Source organism: Artemia franciscana, chromosome 15 (genome assembly GCF_032884065.1).
Source record: "Artemia franciscana chromosome 15, ASM3288406v1, whole genome shotgun sequence".
NCBI lineage: Eukaryota > Metazoa > Arthropoda > Branchiopoda > Anostraca > Artemiidae > Artemia > Artemia franciscana.
The window spans coordinates 34,913,889-34,939,367 of record NC_088877.1 but is presented as its reverse complement, the minus strand read 5'-3'; the positions used below and the strand labels follow the sequence as shown (position 1 = coordinate 34,939,367).

At 33.7% G+C, this 25,479-nt stretch overlaps 1 protein-coding gene across 1 annotated transcript in view; it reads right to left on the bottom strand.

The window, feature by feature from the left end:
- Positions 1–9,962: 9,962 nt before the first annotated feature.
- The window catches only part of LOC136036403 (prominin-1-A-like), a 106,113-nt gene continuing 90,596 nt past the window's right edge, over positions 9,963–25,479 (bottom strand). The window contains exons 16-17 of the mRNA XM_065718610.1: positions 23,890–23,931; positions 9,963–10,163 (exon numbers count right to left, since the gene is read on the bottom strand). Of these exons, the coding sequence (XP_065574682.1) occupies positions 10,133–10,163; positions 23,890–23,931 (73 nt within the window). The 3' untranslated portion in view covers positions 9,963–10,132. The remainder of the gene's footprint in view (positions 10,164–23,889; positions 23,932–25,479) is intronic.

Below are 25,479 nucleotides of genomic sequence, written 5' to 3'. Positions count from 1 at the left end.
AGCATCAAACTTGGTGATTCCTGGCAATCAATTCTCAGAAGTTCTTTGGCCAGAGCTGACTTAGTGGCCTTTTTTATGAGTTTTGGAGCAATTTTGGTAGTACGAGCAGGAGCATTAACATAATATTAGCATGAGGTTTCCCTGGTCGTTGCAATTTTGGTATATTGCCCAGAGAAGGATACATGGAGCCTTTATCTCTTCTTAGTCTTGAGTTTTGGAGCACACACAAAGCAGACATTTGTATTGCAGTTCATGTTGCTTCCAGCTTTAGAAATAAAGTTCTTTTGTAAATGTTTGGTCTGGTGATACTTTTGTAACACTCGTTAGCTACGGAAGGGTATTAAAAGAAGGAATTATTCCTCCAATTTCGTAACCAAATTTTTCTTGTGCATGAGCTGGCTTTTTCTCTTCCAAGGGACTTTATTGACAGTATTTGACTCCTGAGCTGCCTTAGTGGAACTGAAAAGACGAGCTCTATATATTCTGTGGTAAGAAGACATCTGCTAAAGCAGCTTTAAAACATAACCTTATTAGTGAAATGGCTGAATAGACGAGAAAAGTACACTTGTTCCATAGGTCATACATATTGCTTTGTGTTTGTGCTGGGAAAGGTGACCTTTCTGAAAGTGTTAATGAGATGATGATCTTACAGTAACTTAAAAAATATTGCTCCAATACCGTTCAAATAGCTCACAGGACTGATACACAATTTGAATTATCCTTACTCTACGCCTATCCTTATTTCTTCCCTAGGATAGATGATAAAACTATCTATGAGCAAGTGAAATAAATCATTTTTCTACATTTTTCTAGAGTCCATAGGTCATACATCTTGCTTTGTGTTTGTACTGGGAAAGGTGACCTTTCTGAAAGCGTTAACGAGATGATAATCTAACAGTAACTTAAACAATATTGCTCCAATACCCTTCAAATGGCTCACAGGACTGATACACAATTTGAATTATCCTTACTCTACGTCTATCCTTATTTCTTCCCTAGGATAGATGATAAAACTATCTATGAGCAAGTGAAATAAATCATTTTTCTACAGTTTTGAAACAGTTATACCAGTTTTTCGTCACACAAAGACTATCTATCTCGGCTTTATGCTAACTAGTTATGGCTGGGCTCTCAAATCTTCCTCAATACCTATCTACCTTTATTCAACCCTAGGAAGAAAGATAGACTATCTATGAGCAATTGAGATGAATAGTTTTTATAAAATTCTTAGAAGTTATGCCGGCTTTCCCTGTTAAGAAGACTATCTTTCTTGGCTTTATTCTAACTAGCCATGGCTTGGCTGTCAAATTTTTCACCAAGTTGATCAGATTCAAGCTTCGTGAAGCACCTGAAATCTGAAATCAAAGATACCAAAGCAAATAAAAGAACGAACGAAGATATGCCAATGACCTTTGAGTATGACAGGTCGCTTGTTTGCAAATCACCCATTTTGTACAACTCAATAATATTCCTAACTAGCTGTTGGGGTGGCGCTTCAAGCCACCACAACACCTAGTTGGTGGGGGCGCTTCGCACCCCCCCCCCCCAAGCCCCTCGCGCGCGTAAGTCGTTACGTGCCATATTAGTTACGCGCCATTGTAGTTGTGTCCCACCTGTGAACATATATATATATATATATATATATATATATATATATATATATATATATATATATATATATATATATATATATATATATATATATATATATATATATATATATATATGTATAAAAATAAGTTGTCTCTTTGTGTGTGTCGAGTGACGTCATGTTTGTGTGTCAAATGACGTCATGTTTGTCGACTGACGAAATTACAGACCGGGACATCGGGACACAAATGACGACTGGGACACCGGGACACAGGGAATATAAATGACGAGCGGGACACTCAAAGAGAAAGCGACCGGGACACAAGGAATGTTCGATTAGCAATCACCATCAACAAAGCACCGGGACACAAATGACGACCGGGACACAGGGAATATAAATGACGACCAGGACACTCAAAGAGAAATTACAGACCGGGACACCGGAACACAAATGACGACCGGGACAAAAATGATGACCGGGACACAGGGAATATAAATGACGACCACGACACTCAAAGAGAAATTACAGACTGGGACACCGGAACACGAATGACGACTGGGCCACAGGGAAACAACTACAACGGGGACGCCGGGGGGTACAGGGGGATATTTAAATGATGACGGGGACACAGGGAATGTTCGATTAGCAATCACCATCAACAAAGCTCAAGGGCAATCATTAGAATAATGAGGTGCAGATCTGAATACAGATTATTTTTCCCGTGGGCAATAATATGTTGCATGTTCCTGAGTCGGTAAACCTGACAATCTATTTATATGCACAGACAATGGGACAGCCAAGAATATTGTATATTCGCAAGTTTTACGTAGTTAAAAATATATATAAATATATATATATATATACGCCCCCACCAACTAGGTGTTGGGGTGGCGCGAAGCGCCACCCCAACTGCTAGTATATATATATATATATATATATATATATATATATATATATATATATATATATATATATATATATATATATATATATATATATATATATATATATATATATATATATATATATATATATATATATATATATATACATATATATATATATATATATATATATATATATATATATATATATATATATATATATATATATATATATATATATATATATATATATATATATATATATATATATATATATACGCCCCCACCAACTAGGTATTGGGGTGGCGCGAAGCGCCACCCCAACAGCTAGTATATATATATATATATATATATATATATATATATATATATATATATATATATATATATATATATATATATATATATATATATATATATATATATATATATATATATATATATATATATATATATATATATATATATATGTTTTTAACTACGTGAAAATTGCGAATACACAACATTCTTCGCTGTCCCATTGTCTGTACGTATAAATAGATTGTCAGGTTTACCGACTCTTGAACATGCAACATATAATTGTCCATGGGAAAAACAATCCGTATTCAGATCTAAACCTAATTATTCTAATGATTGCCCTTGAGCTTTGTTGAATATGATTGCTAATCAAACATTCCCTGTGTCCCCATCGTCATTTATATATCCCCCCTGTGCCCTCCGGCGTCCCCGTTGTAGTTGTGTCCCTGTGTCCCAGTCGTCACTTATAGTTGACAAACATGACGTTAGTCGACACACAAATATGACGTCAGTCGACACACACGTCCGAGTCGTCATTTGTGTCCCGTTGTCCCAGTCTGTAATTTCTCTTTGAGTGTCCCGGTCGTCATTTATATTCCCTGTGTCCCGGTCTGTATATACATTCGTTTTTGAATTGGTATATGATGAAATGAAATTTTTGTTTTTTTCCTTTGTTTCTTTTAGTTCTTTTTTGGTTTTTATCTGTTTTTAGCTTTTTTAGTTTTTTTCTTTTTTCTCTTTAGTTTTTTTTTGTAGTTTTTACCTTTTTTAGTTTTTTTTCTGTTTTTATTTTATTATTTTTTTTCTTTTTCTCCTTTATTTTTCAGTTTTTTTTCATTTTTTTAGTTTTTTTCCTTTTTTTAGTTTTTTTTTCTTTTTCAGTTTTTTTTGCAGTTTTTACCTTTTTTTAGTTTTCTTTAGTTTTTTTTTCTTTTTTAGTTTTTAGTTTTTTACCTTTTTTTTAGTTTTTTTTTAGTTTTATAGCTTTTTTAGTTTTTTTAGTATTTTCTTTTTAGTTTTATTTAGATTACTAGCTGTTGGGGTGGTGCTTCGCGCTACCCCAACACCTAGTTGGTGGGGGCACTTCGCGCTACCCCTAAGCCCCCCCGCGTGCGTAAGTCGTTACGCGCCATATTAGTTACGTGCCATTGTAGTTGTGTCCCTGTGTCCCACCTGTGAATATAGATATATATATATATATATATATATATATATATATATATATATATATATATATATATATATATATATATATATATATATATATATATATATATATATATATATATATATATATATATATATATATATATATATATATATATATATCTATATATATATATATATCTATATAATATATCTATAAAAATAAGTTGTCTGTCTGTGGATGGATGGATGGATCAGGTGACGTCACCTGAAAAAACTGGATCAGGTGACGTCAAAACTGAAAAAACTAAAAAAAGGCAAAAACTACAAAAAAAACTAAAAACTAATAAAAAAAATAAAAAAGCTAAAAAACTAAAAAAACTAAAAAAAGGCAAAAACTACAAAAAAAAAACTAAAAACTAATAAAAAAGCTAAAAAACTAAAAAAACTAAAAAAAGACAAAAACTACAAAAAAAATAAAAACTAATAAAAAAAATAAAAAAGCTAAAAAACTAAAAAAACTAAAAAAACTAAAAAAAGGTAAAAAACTAAAAAAACTAAAAACTAAAAAAAAACTAAAAAAAAGGAAAAAAACTGAAAAATAAGCTAAAATAAAGGTAAAAACCAATAAAAAACTAAAAAAAACTGAAAAAACTAAAAAAAGGCAAAAACTACAAAAAAACTAAAAACTAATAAAAAAAAGTAAAAAAGCTAAAAAACTAAAAAACTAAAAAAACTAAAAAAAGGTAAAAAACTAAAAAAAAATAAAAAATAAAAAAAAATAAAAAAAGGAAAAAACTGAAAAATAAGCTAAAATAAAGGTAAAAACCAATAAAAAACTAAAAAGAAAAAAAGGAAAAAAATAAAAAAAATTTTCATCTAAAAACTAAAAAAAACTAAAAAAGGGAAAAACTAAAAGAACTAAAAAAGAAAAGCACCGGGACACAGGGAGTATAAATGACGACCAGGACATAAGTAAAAAAAAAACTATCTATATATATAAAAATAAGTTGTCTGTGGATCTGTGGATCGTGGATCAGGTGACGTCACCTGAAAAAACTGGATCAGGTGACGTCAAAACTGAAAAAACTAAAAAAAGGCAAAAACTACAAAAAAACTAAAAACTAATAAAAAAATAAAAAAGCTAAAAAACTAAAAAAAATAAAAAAAGGCAAAAACTACAAAAAAAACTAAAAACTAATAAAAAAGCTAAAAAACTAAAAAAACTAAAAAAAAAGGCAAAAACTACAAAAAAACTAAAAACTAATAAAAAAAATAAAAAAGCTAAAAAACTAAAAAAAATAAAAAAACTAAAAAAAGGTAAAAAACTAAAAAAACTAAAAACTAAAAAAAAAACTAAAAAAAGGAAAAAACTGAAAAATAAGCTAAAATAAAGGTAAAAACCAATAAAAAACTAAAAAAAAACTGAAAAAACTAAAAAAAGGGAAAAACTACAAAAAAACTAAAAACTAATAAAAAAAGTAAAAAAGCTAAAAAACTAAAAAAACTAAAAAAACTAAAAAAACTAAAAAAAGGTAAAAAACTAAAAAAAATAAAAAATAAAAAAAAAAACGAAAAAAAAGGAAAAAACTGAAAAATAAGCTAACATAAAGGTAAAAACCAATAAAAAACTAAAAAGAAAAAAAGGAAAAAACTAAAAAAATTTTCATCTAAAAAACTAAAAAAAACTAAAAAAGGTAAAAACTAAAAGAACTAAAAAAGAAAAAAATAAATGACAACACTCAAAGAGAAAGTGACCAGGACAAAAGGAATATTCGATTAGCAATCAACAAAGCACCGGGACACAGGGAGTATAAATGACGACCAGGACATAAGTAAAAAAAAAATTAACAAAACCAAAAAGAAGGTAAAAACTACAAAAAAACTAAAAAGAAAAAAAAAACTAAAAACTAATAAAAAAACTAAAAAATCTAAAAATCTAAATAAACTAAAAAAGAAAAAAAAAGGAAAAAAATAAAGGAGAAAAACAAAACTAAAAAACGAATGTATACACAGACCGGTACACCGGGATACAAATGACGACCGGGACACAGGGAATATAAATGACGACCGGGACACAGGGACACAACTACAACGGGGACACCGGGGGAAATAGGGGGATATAAATGACGACCGGGACAAAAAAACTAAATTCCCATGGACCATTATATGTTGCATGTTCAAGAGTCGGTAAACCTGACAATCTATTTATATGCAAAGACAATGGGACAGCAAAGAATGTTGTATATTCGCAAGTTTTACGTAGTTAAAACCATATATATATATATATATATCTATATTCACAGGTGGGACATAGGGACACAACTACAATGGCGCGTAACTATTATGGCGCGTAACGACTTACGCGCGCGGGGGGGCTTGGGGGGGGGGGGGGCGAAGCGCCCCCACCAACTAGGTGTTGGGGTGGCGCGAAGCGCCACCCCAACAGCTAGTATATATATATATATATATATATATATATTATATATATATATATATATATATATATATATATATATATATATTATATATAATATATATATATATATATATATATATATATATATATATATATATATATATATATATATATATATAAATATATATATATATATATATATATATATATATATATATATATATATATATATATATATATATATATATATATATATATATATATATATATATATATATATATATATATATATATATTTAACTACGTAAAACTTGCGAATGTACAAAATTCTTGGCTGTCCCATTGTCTGTGCATATAAATAGATTGTCAGGTTTACCGACTCTTGAACATGCAACATATAATTGTTCATGGGAAAAACAATCTGTATTCAGATCTATACCTCATTATTCTAATGATTGCCCTTAAGCTTTGTTGATGGTGATTGCTAATTGAACATTCCCTGTGTCCTCGTCGTCATTTATATATCCCCCTGTGCCCCCGGCGTCCCTGTTGTTGTTGTTTCCCTGTGTCCCGGTCTTCATTTGTGTCCTGGTGTCCCAGTCTGTAATTTCTCTTTGAGTGTCGCGGTCGTCATTTATATTCCCTGTGTCCCTGTGTCCCGGTCGTCATTTTTGTCCCGGTCGTCATTTGTATTCCGGTGTCCCGGTCTGTAATTTCTCTTTGAGTGTCCTGGTCGTCATTTATATTCCCTGTGTCCCGGTCGTCATTTGTGTCCCGTTGCTTTGTTGATGGTGATTGCTAATCAAACATTCCTTGTGTCCCGGTCGCTTTCTCTTTGGGTGTCCCGGTCGTCATTTATACTCCCTATGTCCCGGTGTCCTGGTCGTCATTTGTGTCCCGATGTCCTGGTCTGTAATTTCGTCAGTCGAAAAACATGACGTCAGTCGACACAAAAACATGACTTCACTCGACAGACACACAGACAACTTATTTTTATATATATAGATAAACTATTTCTCAGTAGACTAATTTTGACAGTTTATTTAATTTGTCGAATAAAAATAACACTCACTCGCTAACAGTGTTTTTGTTTGTTTTTTATCACTAACTTGCTGATATTTTGGCTCAGTTAGGTTGAGATGCAGCTTAAAGGACCAAAATGTAATGGACTGCAAGTGAAACTTGCCAGATAGTACTATTTAAGATTTTAGGTCATTTTTAAGGGTCAAGCGCCCTCGGAGGTACCTCTTTCCGAGTATAATCTTAATCAGCGCATAATCTTAAACTGGATTTTCATCCAGTTTATCAAAAAGGTGTATCTGCAATTTATTGAGAACTGTCGAGGGTATTAAGTTTAGGCTTTTAGGTTTTGCTGAAAGGGATGTTAAAAAACAGTAAGAGGGTAACCAGTACCCCTACCATGCCTCCGGCGATGCCCTCCTCCAGAAGACAGCTGATAAAATTGGTGGAATAGTCGTCTCGTTTAAAGTAGTCGAAGAGCAAAAAAATTATGCCTCTGGCGATGACGACCTCGTCCCATAAATCCCTGGGGCAAACTTTGTAATATATAAAACTTACGTATTGCTTATATATTAGGGCAGTGATTTAGAAATAAAAGAATGTTTGATTCTGAGTCTTCAAAAAGTCTAAGGGTATTAAGGTAACAATTGTTATTTTTTTTTTTTTTGGGGGGGGGGGGGTGATTTAAAAAAAATCAAGACATACTATATGCAGGAAAGTTGTCAAAGGGGGGGGGGGGGTGTTTTTTTTGGGGGGGGGGGTGATTTAAAAAAAATCAAGACATACTATATGCAGGAAAGTTGTCAAAGGGCACAGCAGCAATATCTAATGAACGGCCAAGAATGTTAAGTTGAAACTTTGAAGACATGTTGAGGGGGATTTTGAAAGGGTATAGAGGGGCAATCATTTTCCTGTTGCTCTCATAGATGATCCCTTAAAACTAATAGAAATTAGAAAAAGGTATTTTATTCCAAATAGTCTCAGGACTAGAATCTATGTCTCCATGGATGTCATGTCTTCACAGCCCACGAGACAAGAAATGCAGATTATGTATTTGTACATGTGTTACACGTACAATTTGTTATTTGGAAAGGAAGAAAATGTTGGATGCTGTGTGTACTCAAAACAATAAGGCAGAATTTGGGGGAATGTTGTATGTTATGTACGGCTAATCAAAAGAAACTATGTGCATCCAGGTTATCAAAAGGACGTATCTTAGGAACATAAAACGGTAGGAACTTGAAATTTTTTGGGCAAGTACTATTGCAACTACTACTGTGACTGCAATTGTGACTACTCGTAACTGTGACTGCAGCTTTAAACAACACTAAGACAAAATGAAAAGAAACACTAGGTGTATTTCAAGCTTTCTATTTGTGTTCAAATGAGCCATTTTTCTATATTTTACTAGCACTGATCTGCTACGATTGCAGCTGAGCCTAAAAAAAAAAAAATCGAATTGCATCCTTTCTGGCGTACATCGAAATTTGCAACTTGCAGCACTAGTGCGTATAAAATTTGCAACTAGACCTCTGATCACAACATTCAAGAATAGTAAAATCATGTTAGGAGACTCCATAGAAATAGATTTAAGGTGGGGGTAATCATATGGGGGGAGGAAAGGGTTAGGTGCTGAAAGATATGAGCAAATGCTAAAAAGGTAACTAATATGCAGTCCCAAGGGTGGGTATAAACTAAAAATTGGAAGACCCCATGCGCAAATTCATGTTGCAAAATTTACCGTCCCCATCTATGTATTTGGATAACTAAGCTTAAAACCATAGAACACTAGTGTCTCAGCTCCGGACATTTTCACAAAACAAGCAAGAATGATGTTCGTCGAAAAATCCCGCTTTTTCAATTTTTGTGCCGAGTACCCCTCAACCACTAGGCTATTGAAGATACCTAATTATGGACTTACCAAAGGACTGTCACAAGAACGGAAACAAATTACTAAGGAACAATAGATTTCCCGCGCTTTTATCGCCTTCTGTGCAAACTATGCAAGATAAGGTATCTAAAAATATATATGATGTGATGATCTTGGAAATTTTTTATTCTTCTGTGTGGACACGTTCAAATGCCTATATTTTTACTTGATTTATATTATCTGTATGGGTTGATCTAAATTTGTATTCTTACGGAACGAGCAGTCGAAAAAAAAAATACGAACAGGCAGGACATTGAATTAAATTTGGTTACGTTCTGGAATTCATGGACCAAAAGTTAGTTAAATTTGACAGCATAAAACTTAATTTTTCTCAATGTGCAAAAAAAAAAAAAAAAAAAAAAAAAAAAAAAAAAAAAAAACAGCACTGAGCAAGGACCATACAATTAAAATTATACAATGTCAACCATTATTAAGGCATGAAAAATATATGACTGTGACTTGAATGCCTCTCATAAATTTCAACTTGTGTAAAATACCAGACAAGAGACTCAAAACACAAATTCAGCCCAGGAAAACTAAATCCAAGCAAAATTTAGCCCCTGCAAAATTCAACCCAGTGAAATCATCTCCGCAAAATCCTACCTACGTAAAATAGTTAAAACGGAAAAGTGTGAGTTTACAATTAATATAACCCAACAAAAGTAAACTAATAAGCACAAGTTAATCAAAGTTTTATTCAGAAAAATGCAAAGTTTTATTTTTTCATCCTCAAAACAGACTTAAAATAGCTTATGCGAATATTCATATGCAATTTCTCTTAGTATACAAAAGATTTATTGGACTTCACTAGATATAAATATTTAGTGTGTACAAGATTATCACCGTTACCAGTTGCTTCCAACGTCTTCCTGGCCGCTTGCAAAGAAAAATAAGTAATATTAATACTCAAGCGCACAAAAACCTTTGTTGTGAACAACTCAATTGCTTCTTTTCAAAACCGTAGTAAACTCAGGGGAAAAAAAACATAGGAAATTGGTTTTATGCTCCTTGGCTGCTACATACGTAAAAGTAAGTCTAAATATTTTTAACTGTGGGGTAAAAAGTTGTGCATATGAAATAATTTGTGCTGCCCAAATTTGACAATAGAATAGTTTTTTTGGCTTGCAAACTTTTTAATGCTTTTAAATTTTACTTTAAAGTAACTAAGTTTTTCAGAGGAAAGGAAAGAGCGAAGTTTAAACTTAAAACGAACAACAATTATTTCTTAACGGTCTATCTAACTTATATTGATAAAACTATTTCAAAAAAGCCCTATGTTTGTATGATTATAAAAAAAATACGACTTTAATAATCCTAAAAGCATAGGAAAATACCACGAGTTGGTTTATTTATACTAGCTGTATCGATATATGTAAGATAGACTGTGAAATGATAATTTTTGTTCGTTTTAATTTTCAACTTTACTCTTTGCTTTCCTAGTTTTAGTAGTTTTAGTTTTTAGTAGAACTTAGTTTTCTAATTTATACTTTTTTCTCTTTATTTAATTTAAATATAATGTTGAACCAACACTGTCATAATCTGTTTTATTTTTTCCGGGGGAGGGGGTAGCTCTCACCCCATAAGCAGAATACATAATTTCTGTTCGTTTAATGTTTTAATGTTACTCCTTAATTCCAGTTGTTACTTTTTTATTTAATTTATGACAGTTTTCAAACGTTGCCAGGGAATCCCCTCCCCCTTTTAAAATTTCTCCAGGAAATGTCCCTCTGAAACTTTCCTTCCCAAGGAAAAATCTTCCCGTGGAAAATTCCCTCTCACCCCTGTTACAACCTAAAAATGTCATAATATTTCTCCTCAAAAAACATTACGCTTTATGTGAACAATGAACAGATTAAAAAACTTACAACCCATTCTTTGCAGGCTATGGGAGCCAAAAGAAAAATCAATTCAAAAATTCAGATAACTTGATTTAACACTTTTTCGAAATACTAAAAAAAAATGTAACACAAAAGTCAAGCCAATTTTTTTAATCCATAAATTATCAAGAATATATCTGGCTCAAAATCGCTCAACTTTCGGAATTTTCGTAAACTTTCTTAATCGTAATTTTTTGGGTGTAGTAGGAAAAAAAGCATTGTTTCAGAATTGTTGTCGTCAGCCTTCAGAAGGTGTGAAACCATAATTGAAAAAAAAAAAACTCCATCAGGAATTCAACTCTTGACATTTTGATTTTAAGTCCAAGAATCCACCGATTGAACTGCGAGTTTAATCTATTGACTGATGTTGGACCATAATTTCAGAACTTACAGCCTATTTTCTCAAGGACTACGGAGGGGAACATTTCACCACCAAAATTATAGTTAATATACTTTTAAACTATAGTGAAAAAATAAGTTATCTCATAATTTTGATCGGACAACTTAAGGGGAGGATATTCTTTTGTGGAGTAGGGCTAGTTACCCTCCAATCTCTTTGTTCAGTCGAAAAGTGGCACTAGAAATTTTAATTTTCGTTAGAACGAGCTATTAAACATCTCCCTATGATGTTCTGGTAACCCACTAGACCTTGCAGAAAAAGCGTAAAAAGGAGTCACATCAGCGCTACCCATGCACAAAAGTGAGTTTTATCAAACAGTTCATGGTAACAACATGGTAACAAACATGGACCACTTACTCCCTCACAGTCCCCGGGGAAGGGGCTACAAGTTACAAACTTTGACCAGTGTTTACATATAGTAATGGTTATTGGGTAATGTACAGACATTTTCAGGGGAATTTTGAGGTGTTGAGGGGAAGGGGTTGCATGGGAGGATCATCCCATGGAGGAATTTGTCATGGGAGGAGAGAATTTCCATGAAGGGGGGGGGCAGGATTTTCTAATATTATTTTAAATAAAAAAAACAATGAAAAGATAAATATGAAAAAGTTTTTTCTAGTGAAAGTAAGAAGCAGCATTAAAACAAATGAACGGAAAATATTTCGCATATGAGGGGCTCATCTCCTCCTAACTAACTCCTCTTTACGCTAAAGTATTTTTAGTAATTTGAACTATTTCTTCTACGGCCTTTGTGGTTCAGGGGTTATTCTTAAAGAATTGGGACAAAATTTCAGCTTTAATGTAAAGAGCGTGGTATTAAAGAGGGTGCAAACCCCCTCATGTAAGTAATAAAAATATGCGAAAATAGAAGTTCGTTACGAAAGTTAATTCGAAAGTTACGTATATTTTTTATTAATAAAAACGTTCATAAGAAATTATGAACGAAGGGCGACTAAGCATCCTCCCCCACTTTTCTCAAAATCGTTCGATCAAAACTAAGAAAAAGCCATTTAGCCAAAAAAAAAAAAAAAAATACAAATTTCGTTCTAAGTATTCTTGTGCGGAGAGCCAAAATCAAAATATGCATTAATTCGAAAACGTTCAAAAATTAAATGAAAAAACAAGCTTATTTTAACTGAAAGTAAAGAGCGACATTAAAACTTAAAAAGAACAGAAATTACTCCGTATATGAAAGGGGCTGTTCCCTACTCAACGCCCTGCTCTTTACGCTAAAGTTTTTCACAGTTTTAAAAAGTAGATTTGATGGAAAGAGTCAAAATTTAGGACAAATAACGCAAATGGCACGTGGAATATCATCATAAAAAACGAATGTCTTAAATCCACCCTTAAAATACATCATCACGCTTTCCCTTGAGAAGTATGACATTTTCTTTTTGGATCTTAAGCAACTTAAACAACTTTAAAAACCTCCCTATACTCTACATTGGTGATAAAATTGCGCTAATGGACTATATCTGTCGGTAAACCCATGATGGTAGCAGTAATGTTTGCTAGTGCTTTGTTTTTTCGTCAACCTCGCTTTGTCGTTTTGCCTGGTCTTCATTTGACTGCTAATGCCAGAAAGATGGCGATAGGATCGATCAATGGGCAACGTTTCACCGGGACTATTAGCAAGAAGTTGGCCTTCGTCAACAACTAATTAGACTTGCGTTCTCTCTGAGCACTATCATTTCTGGAAATGTTACTCTCGCATATTCACCATCAGTAATGTTGAATTTTTTTGGTATTCCAGGAGACAAAGCACGATATCCAATAGGACTTCTTTCATAATTCAAGTATTTTTCATTGTCAGCAGTCAACACAGGGATAACTTTATCATGTACATAAACTTTGTCGGAATATTTCATCTTCAATTAAAAAAAAGATGTAGATATTTTTCCTTCCAATTTGCAAATGATATTGATCGAAAGCGTATAATGACCTAGCTATTGTTGATGACCAGCTAGAGATTACCGCGGAGGCATCCGCATAGAAATTTTGGAATTGTCGGAACTTGGAGCGGAATTGGTGGAATCGGAACTGCGGATTTCAGGGGGCAAGAGTTCAAATTTTTTAAAAGACTACTTGAAATAAAGAGAATAAACACTCAAGAAATGTTTTAAATTCTTTATTAGAATGTTTTTTTTAATTAAAATGTTTAAGTTAAAGTATTGTGAATCGCCTTGGACTATCACGTTCTTACAATGAAATGCTAAGTTCCACTTTTCAAATAAAAATGGTTTTCAACTTATATTTAAAAGCTTGTTTTTGCGGGAAAAGGTTTAAAATGCCTTAGAGATAATGAAGGATACCACATAGATGCCGCGGGGCTAGACACATAATGCCAAGATGGGGTGAAATGTTTTGGGGGTACCACGAAAGGGTTTGCTCATGAGCCAATGGAGTTAAAGCATATTTTTTTATCAAGAAATGTCTGAAAAGAGCTTAGAACTGGCCAGAGGGCCAATCATAGATCGACAAGGTGGCCTGAATTGACATGATGTGTCACGGAGGGTCGGCTTGCAAAAAACACGAATCAATGGATTTAATGGATAATTTTAAACACGAAACTATCTGGAAAATGTCTTCAGAGTAATGAGTGGTTGCCATGGGGTCAGTCATTGTGTGACACCTTGGCGTGAATTGACATGGTGTATCACCGAGGGTAGGCTAGCAAAAAACTTGAATCAATGGATTTGAATCATATTTTTTATGAGAATATCTAGAATTCGGCTTTAAAATGGTGAGGGGTGTCGCTAGCCATTTATAGTTTGTCAAAGTGGTGTCAATTGTCATGAGGGGCATGATGTTTGGAGGGTGGATTTTTAAAACATAAATTACTGGATTTAATTTATGATTTTTAGCAAGAAATGCCTGAAAATGTCTTAGGAATGATAAGAGGGGGTGCTAGAGGGTGCCAGAAGGATGGTTATATTTTGGTACGGTGGTGTGAATTGAGATGTTGCACCAAGTTGAAGGTTGGCTTGCGAAAACATAAACCGTTGGATTTAAATCATATTTTTAACAAGAAAATATCTAGATAATTTCTTTGTAATGATGAGTGGGGGGCCAGAAGGTGCCAGATGGTTGTTCATACTATGCCTTTGTGGTGTGAATTGTCATGGTATATCACGGAGGATAGGCTTGTGCATACGTGAACCATTGGATTTAATACATGATTTTTAACCAGAAAATATCTGGAAAATGTCTTATAAATGATGAAGGGGTGACAGGGGGCAGTCATACTGTGATATAGAGGTATGAATTGACATGGTGTAACACGGAGGGATTGCTTGCGCCAGAAGAAATCATAAATCTTTGGGTTTAAATTATATTCTTATAGATGAAACTTTCTGTTGACAGTGTCTTATGGATGATAATACGTATTAAAGGAGTGCCATGGGGTAGCCACATATTGCAAAAATGTGTGAATTGCTTGAACTAACATTTTCTATATCTTAAAGGTGACGCGAAAGGTATTAAATGAATTTTTGGGCGATGGGGGGGACTCAAATCTAACACTCAATTAAAAGAAATGAGCGATTTTCACTAGGAATTCTTAGAAATACCCCTTAATAATGCTTAAATTTATCTCTAATAATGACCCTCCCTCCTCTGGAATAGCTTGCTAGTGTGGGCTAGCCGCCTATTGTCACGATGGCGTGAATACGCATAGCCTTGGCTTAATGAAACGTGGATTTTTCATTGAAAATTCTCAGATTTAGCTCTTAATATGGATTAAATTTATCTCTAATAACCAACTCCCACCCAACCCCCTCTGGCTTTGCTTGCTAGGATGGGCTAGCCGCATGTTGTCAAGGTGGCGTGAATATGCATAGCCTTGGCTCAATAAAACGTTGAATTTTGATTAAAAGTTCTCAGAAATAGCTCTTAATATGGATTAAATTTACATCTAATAAGAGCCTCCTCCTCTAGAATTGCTTGCTAGGGTGGGCTAGCCACATATTGCCACAGTGGGGTGAATATACATAGCCGTCACTCAGTGAAACGTGGAATCATAAAAATTTCTCAAAAACAGCTCTAAATATGGATTAAATTTATCTCTAATAACGAGCCCCTTCCCTCTAGAATTGGTTGCTAGGACTCCTGCAATCCTTTAATCAATGGTTCCTTTTGGTTATATTTTATCCTATGACGGGTTTCTTTCCAGGTTTGTTTTTTCCGTTGTTGAGTTTTAACTGCTTGTTCTGTGTTTTAAAAATACTTTGTAAATTTTTGTTTATTCATAAAATTTTCATTATTCTGTTTGGTTATATTTTATCCTATGCCAGATTTTTTCAGGTCTAGATTTAGTCTATTGTTGAGTTTTAACTGCTTTTTCTGTATTTCAATAATGCTCTGCAATTTTTTTTATTAGTAAAATTTGTATGTACAAAAAGTCCCTGCCCCCTGGAATTGGTTGCTAGGAGCCCGGTGGAATTTGATGTTGGGGGTGAGTCAGTCATTTAGTGTCACATACGTGGTAATTGAGAGAAAATAAAACCAAGAAAAAATGAACAATATTAAGTCGCATGTCTTGTGCCCCCATTTTCCTATATTTTGAGCAAACTTAGATCATTCTCTAAGAAAACGTCTCTAAACATTTGATGAGAAGAAATATTTTTCTGCGTGTTTTTGAACAAGTTTATATCATTCTCTAAGAAAATATCTAAAAATTATCTATGAAGCATCCTCTGAAATTCTAGGATCCTATCGCTAAGAAGTGAAGAATCGCTTTGTTTGGGTTCTTGATACCCTTCTAAAGCATTACTTAGCACGCAGAGGTACTTTAAATATAACCAAACTCTTGTAATCAATTTTCCCCTCTGCATCTCAATTATAGCAATAATATGGTAACACGTGATCAATAGCTTAATCTTTCTAGTGTGCACAAACAGGGCACATAACCTCCTTGCGTGCAATAGGTTATTTCGTAGAATCTATTTCGTGAAACATAATATTAGAAAGTTTTCATAATCCAGCTGTTCAGGGCATCATTCCCTTGGGTGGAATTCGAATCCTTTCTTTTTCTTTTTTTATTCTAAAACATCTTTAGAATATAAAAGCTCACTGAGAAAAATCGTTATATACAGGTGTTCCACAAGGGCCATTGAAGTTTAGCAAGTTACACGTGACTGCTTTACTGCCAATAAATCCATGAAGTTACGTAAGATTACATTCACTGTTAATAAATCTAGTAAGGTCAAGCAAGATTGAGTAACCCAATTACGTAACAGACACCTAAAAATATTCCCTATGACGTAACAAACACCTGCACCTTCAATAAGTTAAAAAAGGGTCGGAACTGGAATTTGAAGGGACAGGGCCCTTGTTAAAATCCCTATGGTGATAGTACTAATACAGCATTCTCACTAATGAAGTAATAAATAAGAATAAGAAAAAAAAATTAGAGACGTTTAAACACAAACGCGGAAATAAAGACTTGGTTGCGATATTCATTGTGATTTAACAAGAACGGTCTCAAACCTAATGACTTTATCAACATGTTCAATTTTCTTCTTCTAACCTGGGCTTTAAATGCTAGCCCAATATGTTTGATGGTTTTGAAAATCTTTTGAATGGTATTTTAAATTAAAAAATAAAAATAACAGAAAATATGCATCTCTATTTTGCTAGAAAGTTATTCTCTTATGTCTTTTGTTATTTATGTCTATTATGTCTTTTGTTTGGACGGTTTTACTTAAATTATGTATTTACTTTATGTTTGTTTTGTTTGTTTATAATCTTGCAGAATCTGTAAGCAGAAAGTAAAGTAATTGGGCTGTTTTAGTTTAGTTTTGGAGGATTTGGAAGATGCAGCTAGACAGCATAATAGTAAAATATTGTACTTGCATGTTAGTAAATTGAGAGGGAGTAGTCAATCTGGACTTGTCCCAGTTAAAGATAGAAACGAGGACGCAATTAGTGACAAGGAAAGAGTTAAAGAGTTAAAGATGGCGGAAAATTTTGAAAATGTGCTAAACCAAGATATGGTCAAACAGTTCGCGGTAACAAACTGTAGTAAGGAGCGACCCGGCTCAATAGTAAACGAAACTCTAAAAAACGAAATTTTGATACCAATAGTTACATCAAAAGAATTGTATTTTAATGCTGATTTTAAATATATAAGTTTCATCAAGATCAGTTATACCCATCAAAAGTTAAGAGCCTGAGAAAATTTGCCTCATTTTAGAAAATAGGGGGAAACACCCCCTAAAAGTCATACGATCTTAACGAAAATCACACCGTCAAATTCAGCATATCAGAGAACCTTTTTGTACAAGCTTCAAGTCCCTAACTACAAAAATGTGGAATTTCGCATTTTTTTGCCAGAAGACAAATCACGGATTCGTGTTAATTTGTTTTTTTGTTTTGTTTTTTTTTGTTGTGTTTTCCCCAGGGGTAATCGTATCGACTGAGTGGTCCTAGAATATTGCAAGAGGGCTCATTCTAACGGAAATGAAAAGTTCTAGTGCCCTTTTTAAGTGACTGAAAAAATTAGAGGGCACCTAGGCCCCCTCCCACGCTAATTATTTTCCCAAAGTCACCAGATCAAAATTTTGACATAGCCATTTTATTCAGGGTATTCGAAATACCTTATAATGTCTTTGGGGACGATTTACTCCCCCACAGTCCCCGTGGGAGGGGATTCTTTTTATTTTTTTTGAAGTTTTTACCTAGCCAAGGTTCGAACCTGCAACCTCTCGGACCTAGAACCTGGAACATAACGCGATACCAACTCAGCTACTTTGGGCATGAATACATTCGTTTTTGAATTGGTATATGATGAAATACAGACAGACAGACAACTTATTTTTATATTTATAGATATACTAACTGTTGGGGTGGCGCTTCGCGCCACCCCAACACCTAGCTAGTGGGTGTGCTTTGCGCTCCTCCAAGCCCCTCTACGCACGTAAGTCGTTACGCGCCATTGTAGTTGTGTCCCTGTGTCCCACCTGTGAATATATATATGTATATATATATATATATATATATATATATATATATATATATATATATATATATATATATATATATATATATATATATATATATATATATATATATATAACTACGTAAAACTTTCGAATATACAACACTCTTCGATGTCCCATTGTCTGTGCATATAAATAGATTGTAAGGTTTACCGACTCCATGGGAAAATTTGTCTGTGGGAAAACAATCCGTGTTCAGATCTATGCCTCATGATTCTAATGATTGCCCTTGAGCTTTGTTGATGGTGATTGCTAATCGAACATTCTCCGTGTCGCCGTTGTCATTTATATATCCCCCTGTGCCCCCCGGCGTCCCCGTTGTAGTTATGTCCCTGTGTCCCGGTCGTCATTTATATTCCCTGTGTCCCTGTCGTCATTTGTGTCCCGGTGTCCCAGTCTGTAATTTCTCTTTGAGTGTCCTGGTCGTCATTTATATTCCCTGTGTCCCGGTCGTCATTTGTGTCCCGGTGTCCCGGTCTGTATATACATTCGTTTTTGAATTGTTTTTTTGTTTTTAGTTTTTTACCTTTTTTTAGTTTTTAGTTATACCTCATGATTCAAGAGGCTGCTTCCTCATCAACGCCCCGCTCTTTACGCTAAAGTTTTTTACTGTTTTTAAAAAGAAGAATTGAGAGACAGAGTCAAACTTTAGCGTAAAGAGCGGGGCGTTGATGAGGAAGCAGCCTCTTTCATATACAAAGTAATTTCTGTTCGTTTTAAGTTTTAATGTCGCTCCTTACTTTCAGTTAAAAAAACTTGTTTTTTTATTTAACTTACATACAGTAATGGTTATTGGGAAGTGTACAGACGTTTTCAGGGGAATTTTTTGGTTTGGGGGTGGGGTTGAGGAGAGGGGGCTATGTAGGAGGATCTTACCTTTGAGGAATGTGTCATGGGGGAAGAGAAATTCAATGAAAATGGCGCGGGATTTTCTAGCATTAATATATAAAAAACAATGAAAAAATAAACATGAAAAAGTTTTTTCAACTGAAAGTAAGGAGTAGCATAAAAACTTAAATCGAACAGAGATTATTACGCATATGAGGGGTTCTAAAAATACTTTAGCATAAAGAGCGAGGTATTTAGGAGGAGATAAATACCTTGCTCTTTATGCTAAAGTATTTTTAGTAATTTCAGGTATTTATTCCACGGCCTTTCTGGTTCAGGGGTCATTCTTAAAGAATTGGGACAAAACTAAAGATTTAGTGTAAAGAGTGGGGTATTAACGAGGGCACAAACCCCCTCATATACATAATAAAAAAATATAAAAATATAAAAGTTTGTTACGTAAAATAATTCTTAAGTTACGTATATTTTTTACTACTGAAAACGTTCGTTAAAAATTAAAAGTTCTAGTTGCCTTTTTAAGTAACCGAAAAATTGGAGGGCAACTAGGCCTCCTTCCCCACCCCGTATTTCTCAAAATCATCTGATCAAAACTAAGAGAAAGCCATTTAGCCAAAAAAAGAATTAATATGAAAATTAAATTTTAATAATTTATGTGCGGAGAGCCAAAATAAAAATGCATTCATTCAAAAACGTTCAGAAATTAAATAAAAAAACTAGTTATTAAAACTTAAAACGAACAGAAATTATTCCGTATGTGAAATGTGTTGTCCCCTCCGCAATCCCTCGCTCTTTACGCTAAAGCTTTTAATTGTTTTAAAAAGCAGAATTGTGGCAAAGATTCAAACTTTAGCGTAAAGAGTGAGGGATTGCGGAGGGGACAACCCATGTCATATACGGAGTATTTTCTGTTCGTTTTAAGTTTTAATGTCGCTCCTTACTTTCAGTTTAAAAAGCTAGTTTTTTTTATTCAATTGCAGGAAAAGATACAGAAGAAAATGAAAAAGTTTGTGATACCTTGGATGTGAAGGAAGATTTTTTTTGCGAGGACGAATTAGCGAGAGTACTAAAAGGATTGAAAAATAATAAAGCTCCAGGTGCTGATAGTGTGGTAAATGAATTTCTTAAATAGGGTGGCTCTGAGGTTAGAATTAAATTACTGAAGATTACGAATATAATTTTTGAAAAAACAGAAGTACCTATTGATTTTAGGAAAACCTTAATTAAACCAATGCATAAGAAAGGTGATAAGAGTGAGTATTAGTTTGGTGTCTTTAGGTAGCCGATTACTTAGTAAAATGATACTTCTTAGACTGATAGATGCTGTAGAGAAGAACAGTGCAGTTTTCAAAAAGATAGAGGATATGTCAACCAAATTTACACTCATAGGTTAATAATTGAGAAGTGTCTTAGTTGTCAAACACCTTTGGTCCTCAGTTTTATAGATTTTAAGCAAGCGTTCGATTCTGTTGATAGAAGAGCTTTAGCAAAGATCTTATCCTTCTAGTATATAGCCTACAAGATAAATACGTTAAAGTGTATTGTATGAGAATAACATTGCTGCGGTTAATGTTGGAAATTCTGGGAGTGACTAAACTAGCAACAGCGGGACCAAAGGCTCTGAAACAAGTGCTCTGAAAAGCGGATGAAGATTTACTAGATGTTTTCTAGAGAAATTGCCAACAGTTTGTTCTCGGTACCCGTTTTACTGACTGTATTTCAAGCAGTAGGTTGTACGAAAAATGTGGTCCAATCCCACTTTCTATGGCTGTAATGAAAGAAAGGCTGAAATGTTTAGAGCACGTTCTGAGGATGAAGGATGAGAGATTACCAAAGATTGTCCTTTTCGGACAACTGTCTAGGGCTAAACGGAAGGCAGGTCGTCCTCATCTGGGTAATAAAGAGGGAGAGGGTAATAAAGAAAGATTAAAAGGAAATGGGAACTTCCAAGGGGAATAAAGAGGGAAGCTTTGAATAGACTGGGATGAAGGAGAAGCGTGCGTAGCTGTGTCGGCCTCAGGTGGCTTGTTGCTGCGGTGACCCATTAGAAGTATTAGTAGTAGCAGAAGAGGTCTTAACAATTTTCTAAGCGTTAATATAAAAAAAAGAAAAGAAGGTCCATAGTTGAGCCCTGAGGGAGACCAAACAATGACGAGAGTGGAAGAAAAGAAGACACAGAATTATCGTGGAAAAGCATTGGATCTAGTAAAATCGTATGTTTTTGAGGGAACACAAGTTACTTTAGTTTATAATTCTGTTTCTTCTTTTCTTCCACTATCATCATCGGTTGGCGTCCCTCAGGGTTCAACTATGTGCTTTTTTTTCTTTCTGTTTTATAATAAAAAATCTGTGTTTACTACAGCTTCATCTTTACCGAATACACAGTTCGCTGATGAGAAAGCTGGCTCTGTTTGCGGTAAATCTTTAAATGAGCTTCAAGTAGATATTACTCATAATACAATCGTATTCTGAAATAGATTGGCGACAATAAATTTGTGTTTAATGCGAAAACAATATCAAAGAGCTCATATGGCACTTGTGATGAGATTAGAAGTGTCAAGAGCCTCTTCCCACCAAGTTTCATTACAATCTTTCCACTCTAAGCGTTTTCCAAGATTTCTCGTCAACTGCCGACAGTGTCACCGGATCCGGTCAACATTTAAAATCAGAGCTCTGAGACACGACTTCCTTCTATATATCAAATTTCATTAAGATCCCATAACCCGTTCGTAAGTTAAAATACCTCATTTTTTCTAATTTTTCCGAGTTAACCGTCCTTCCACTCCCCTCCCCATATGGTCGAATCGGAGAAGCGACTATTTCTAATTTAATCTAATCGGGCCCTGATACGCCTGCCAACTTTCAGCAATCGCTATATTGATCACATATCTTTCGTATCACGTATGACCTATCTCATGCTTTTCTTTTAGTATTAATAAATTGATTGATTGATCTTGTTTCAGATCTTCTTCGTGTAAAAATTGGGGTGGTCCGGGATTCGAGCCTGAGACCCCTTGCACCCTGAGTGAGAGTCATACCCCTAGACCACATGCCATACTTAAGAAGAACAATCATTTGATTTATCGGCTAATAAAATTCTTCTCAACTATCTTGTTCGCTCGCTTCCCCCCCCCCCCTCCCCCATGGTCGAATCGGGGAAGAGACCATTTTTAATTTAATCTCGCTTCGTCCCTGATACGCCTGCCAACTTTCATAATCCTAGCTTATCTGGAAGTGCCCAAACTAGCGAAAGCGGGACGGACAGACAGATAGACAGACAGGCCAACAGAAATTCTAATTTGCTATATGTCACTTTGTAAATACCAAGTGCCACAAAAATTAAGCTTATTATTTTTGAAGAGTTGGGTGCAGGTTTTAGAAACTAACTAATATTTGCTTTATGCTAGTAGACGGTTTATCGTCTATAGAAAGAGTGTGAAGTATTCGCTATCTAGGTGTGGTTATCGACGAGAATCTTTCATGAAAGGGCCACATGAATGTTGTTTGTGCGAAATAATCACAGGGCTTTGGTATTATAAGCTGGTTGTATAATTCAATTCCTTACTCCACACTTGTGTTACTGGAGTTTAATTTAATACAATCTAGTTTTGATTGAGCTCGATCTATTTACCTAAATACATTTCTGTCTAATATTATTCCACTTCAAAAGATGCTGCTCGTTTCCATAAGTCATTTTTACCGCCTCCTTCCCTTTTTCCAAATAAATCAAAGACAGAATAGTTTTATACAGCAATGGAAATTCTCCTGGTGAGTGTTAGTGTCCAGTCTTTTTGTTATTGTCCTTCCTAAATATTTTTATCAAATGAACCTGAGTTCTATATGTCTCAAAATACCCATTTCTCACGCTTCAAAACGTGAGAGGTCAAGATTTACAGTGCAGTATATGGTTCCTTTGATTTGGTCAAGTTTTGTTTTGCATTTATAGAGGTAACGTTGTCACTTACTGCCATGAAATCTTGGCTTCTTACGTTGCTCATTCAATACTTTAAAAAAACTTATTTTGGTGAAGATGGCGTTTTGTGATCGATAGGATATGATCTTTCTGCACTCCCTGCTCACTGTTTCGTGGTAATTGCTATTACTTAGTTTGTATTGTCTCGAATGGACGCGTGGTAGCGGTAGAGCGGAGTGGCCTATTAAAGTTATTTCTTTAACATTAAAAGAAATACAGGCACGAATAACCTTGTTTCTGTGTCTGTTTCATAAACTTGTGTCTGTTTCAGTGATATTATGTATCTTTTTGGTTTTTCTTGTTGGTGTTTGAGCTCTGCTCCCCGCCAACAAAAAAATGCATATTTTTTTTTAATTTATTGCTATTATATTACAGAACCTTGAACATGTAGATGATTCTATATGTATATGCATGGAAAATATATATAAGACGATAAAGAGAATTTGAATGATGGATCAGAAAATATGGATATAGAATTCAACATAAGAAATAGAATGGTTTAACTTACTCCATGACGGTCCAGTTTGTTCTATGAAAACTGTTACCACTTCTGAAAAAGAAAACAATAATTTTAAACATTTATATATATATATATATATATATATATATATATATATATATATATATATATATATATATATATATATATATATATATATATATATATATATATATATATATATATATATATATATATATATATATATATATATATATATATATATATATATAGTGGACCAAAAATAAAAGAGCCTTCTATCAAACTAAAATGGCGCATGACGTATAAACGATTCTCTTACATACTCCATACTACCTTAGTATGTGAAGCTATCCTGTGTTTAACAAAAGCCTTTACGGCCCCTCTTTTGCTTGGACGGCAGCTCGGGCCTTAACCTACGTGAGCGAGCAGAGTTAGTTAAAATCGAGGAAGAAACGTTTTCGCCACATCAATAAAGTACCTAAGAATATAATACTCCTAATTGTTTGGCTATATTGACATTAATACAACCCAAATTGTAATCCATAGTTATACTGTTTGATCGTAAGCTCTATAATGTAAGTTCTGTAAAACTAATCAATACAACGAAATCTATGACCATCAATAAGTTACGTTCAAAAACATTTTTTTGTTATTTTTTCTCATACGACATTAACTGAACTTTCGAGGTTTATTCCTGCACAGTACAAATCTTCAAGAGCACCACATCAGTGGGGCTATTTTTGGCCAATTTTTATTTCTTTTTTATTCCAATAAGAAACTGGAAAAAGTTTTCCCTCCACAATAGAATTATAAGTATACATTTTTCTTATGTACTGCTATATAAATCTAATTATATAAGCCTACAGTCAACGGTTTGTCTTCTGTAAAGCAAAAACTTTATAATATTTACATTAGTGATTCAAGGGCCAGATGTTCATCTGGCTCTTTTTGTAACTATTTTTTTTTAGTACTTCTCTCATTGAAGAAATTTCCAAATAGTATTTTAAAAATAAATTATCAAAACCAATCTGAAATCTCGGTCACTTCTGACATTGAACAATATATTAATGTAACATGTTGTCAGAAATAAAACTTTGAGGCAGTTTTGAAAAACTCTACTGGATAAATATACCAGTCTGTTTTTTGGAAAACAGATCTTGTGTCCTATTTTATTTGATCTCTACCACGGAGTAATTATGCAACTGACAAGACATTGTATGAGATATTGCTCATACGATATCCTCATTTGAAACTGGTGAAGTGCTGTCAGGTCCACTGACCAATAAAGTTGTTTCGTCGTCCATACAATAATTACAATAATACAATAATTAGCATGTCAATAAAATCATCTGTTTCGCCTTAAAAAACGGTAAATATATTAAGAACAACAATTAATTCATTATTTTCTTGTAAAAGATTAAAAAAATTTAAGACTGAATTGAGATTTACGGCAGCCATAGGCATTCCGAGATAAATTTTCTGATGTGACAATTCTTAACCATTCTAAGACAAGCCTTATGTCATTGCAATTTTTCAATATTCTAAGAAACATTGTACATTTGAAACTCTCCCAAACTTTTCACTTTTAGTCGAAATTAACAAAACATAAAATATAAG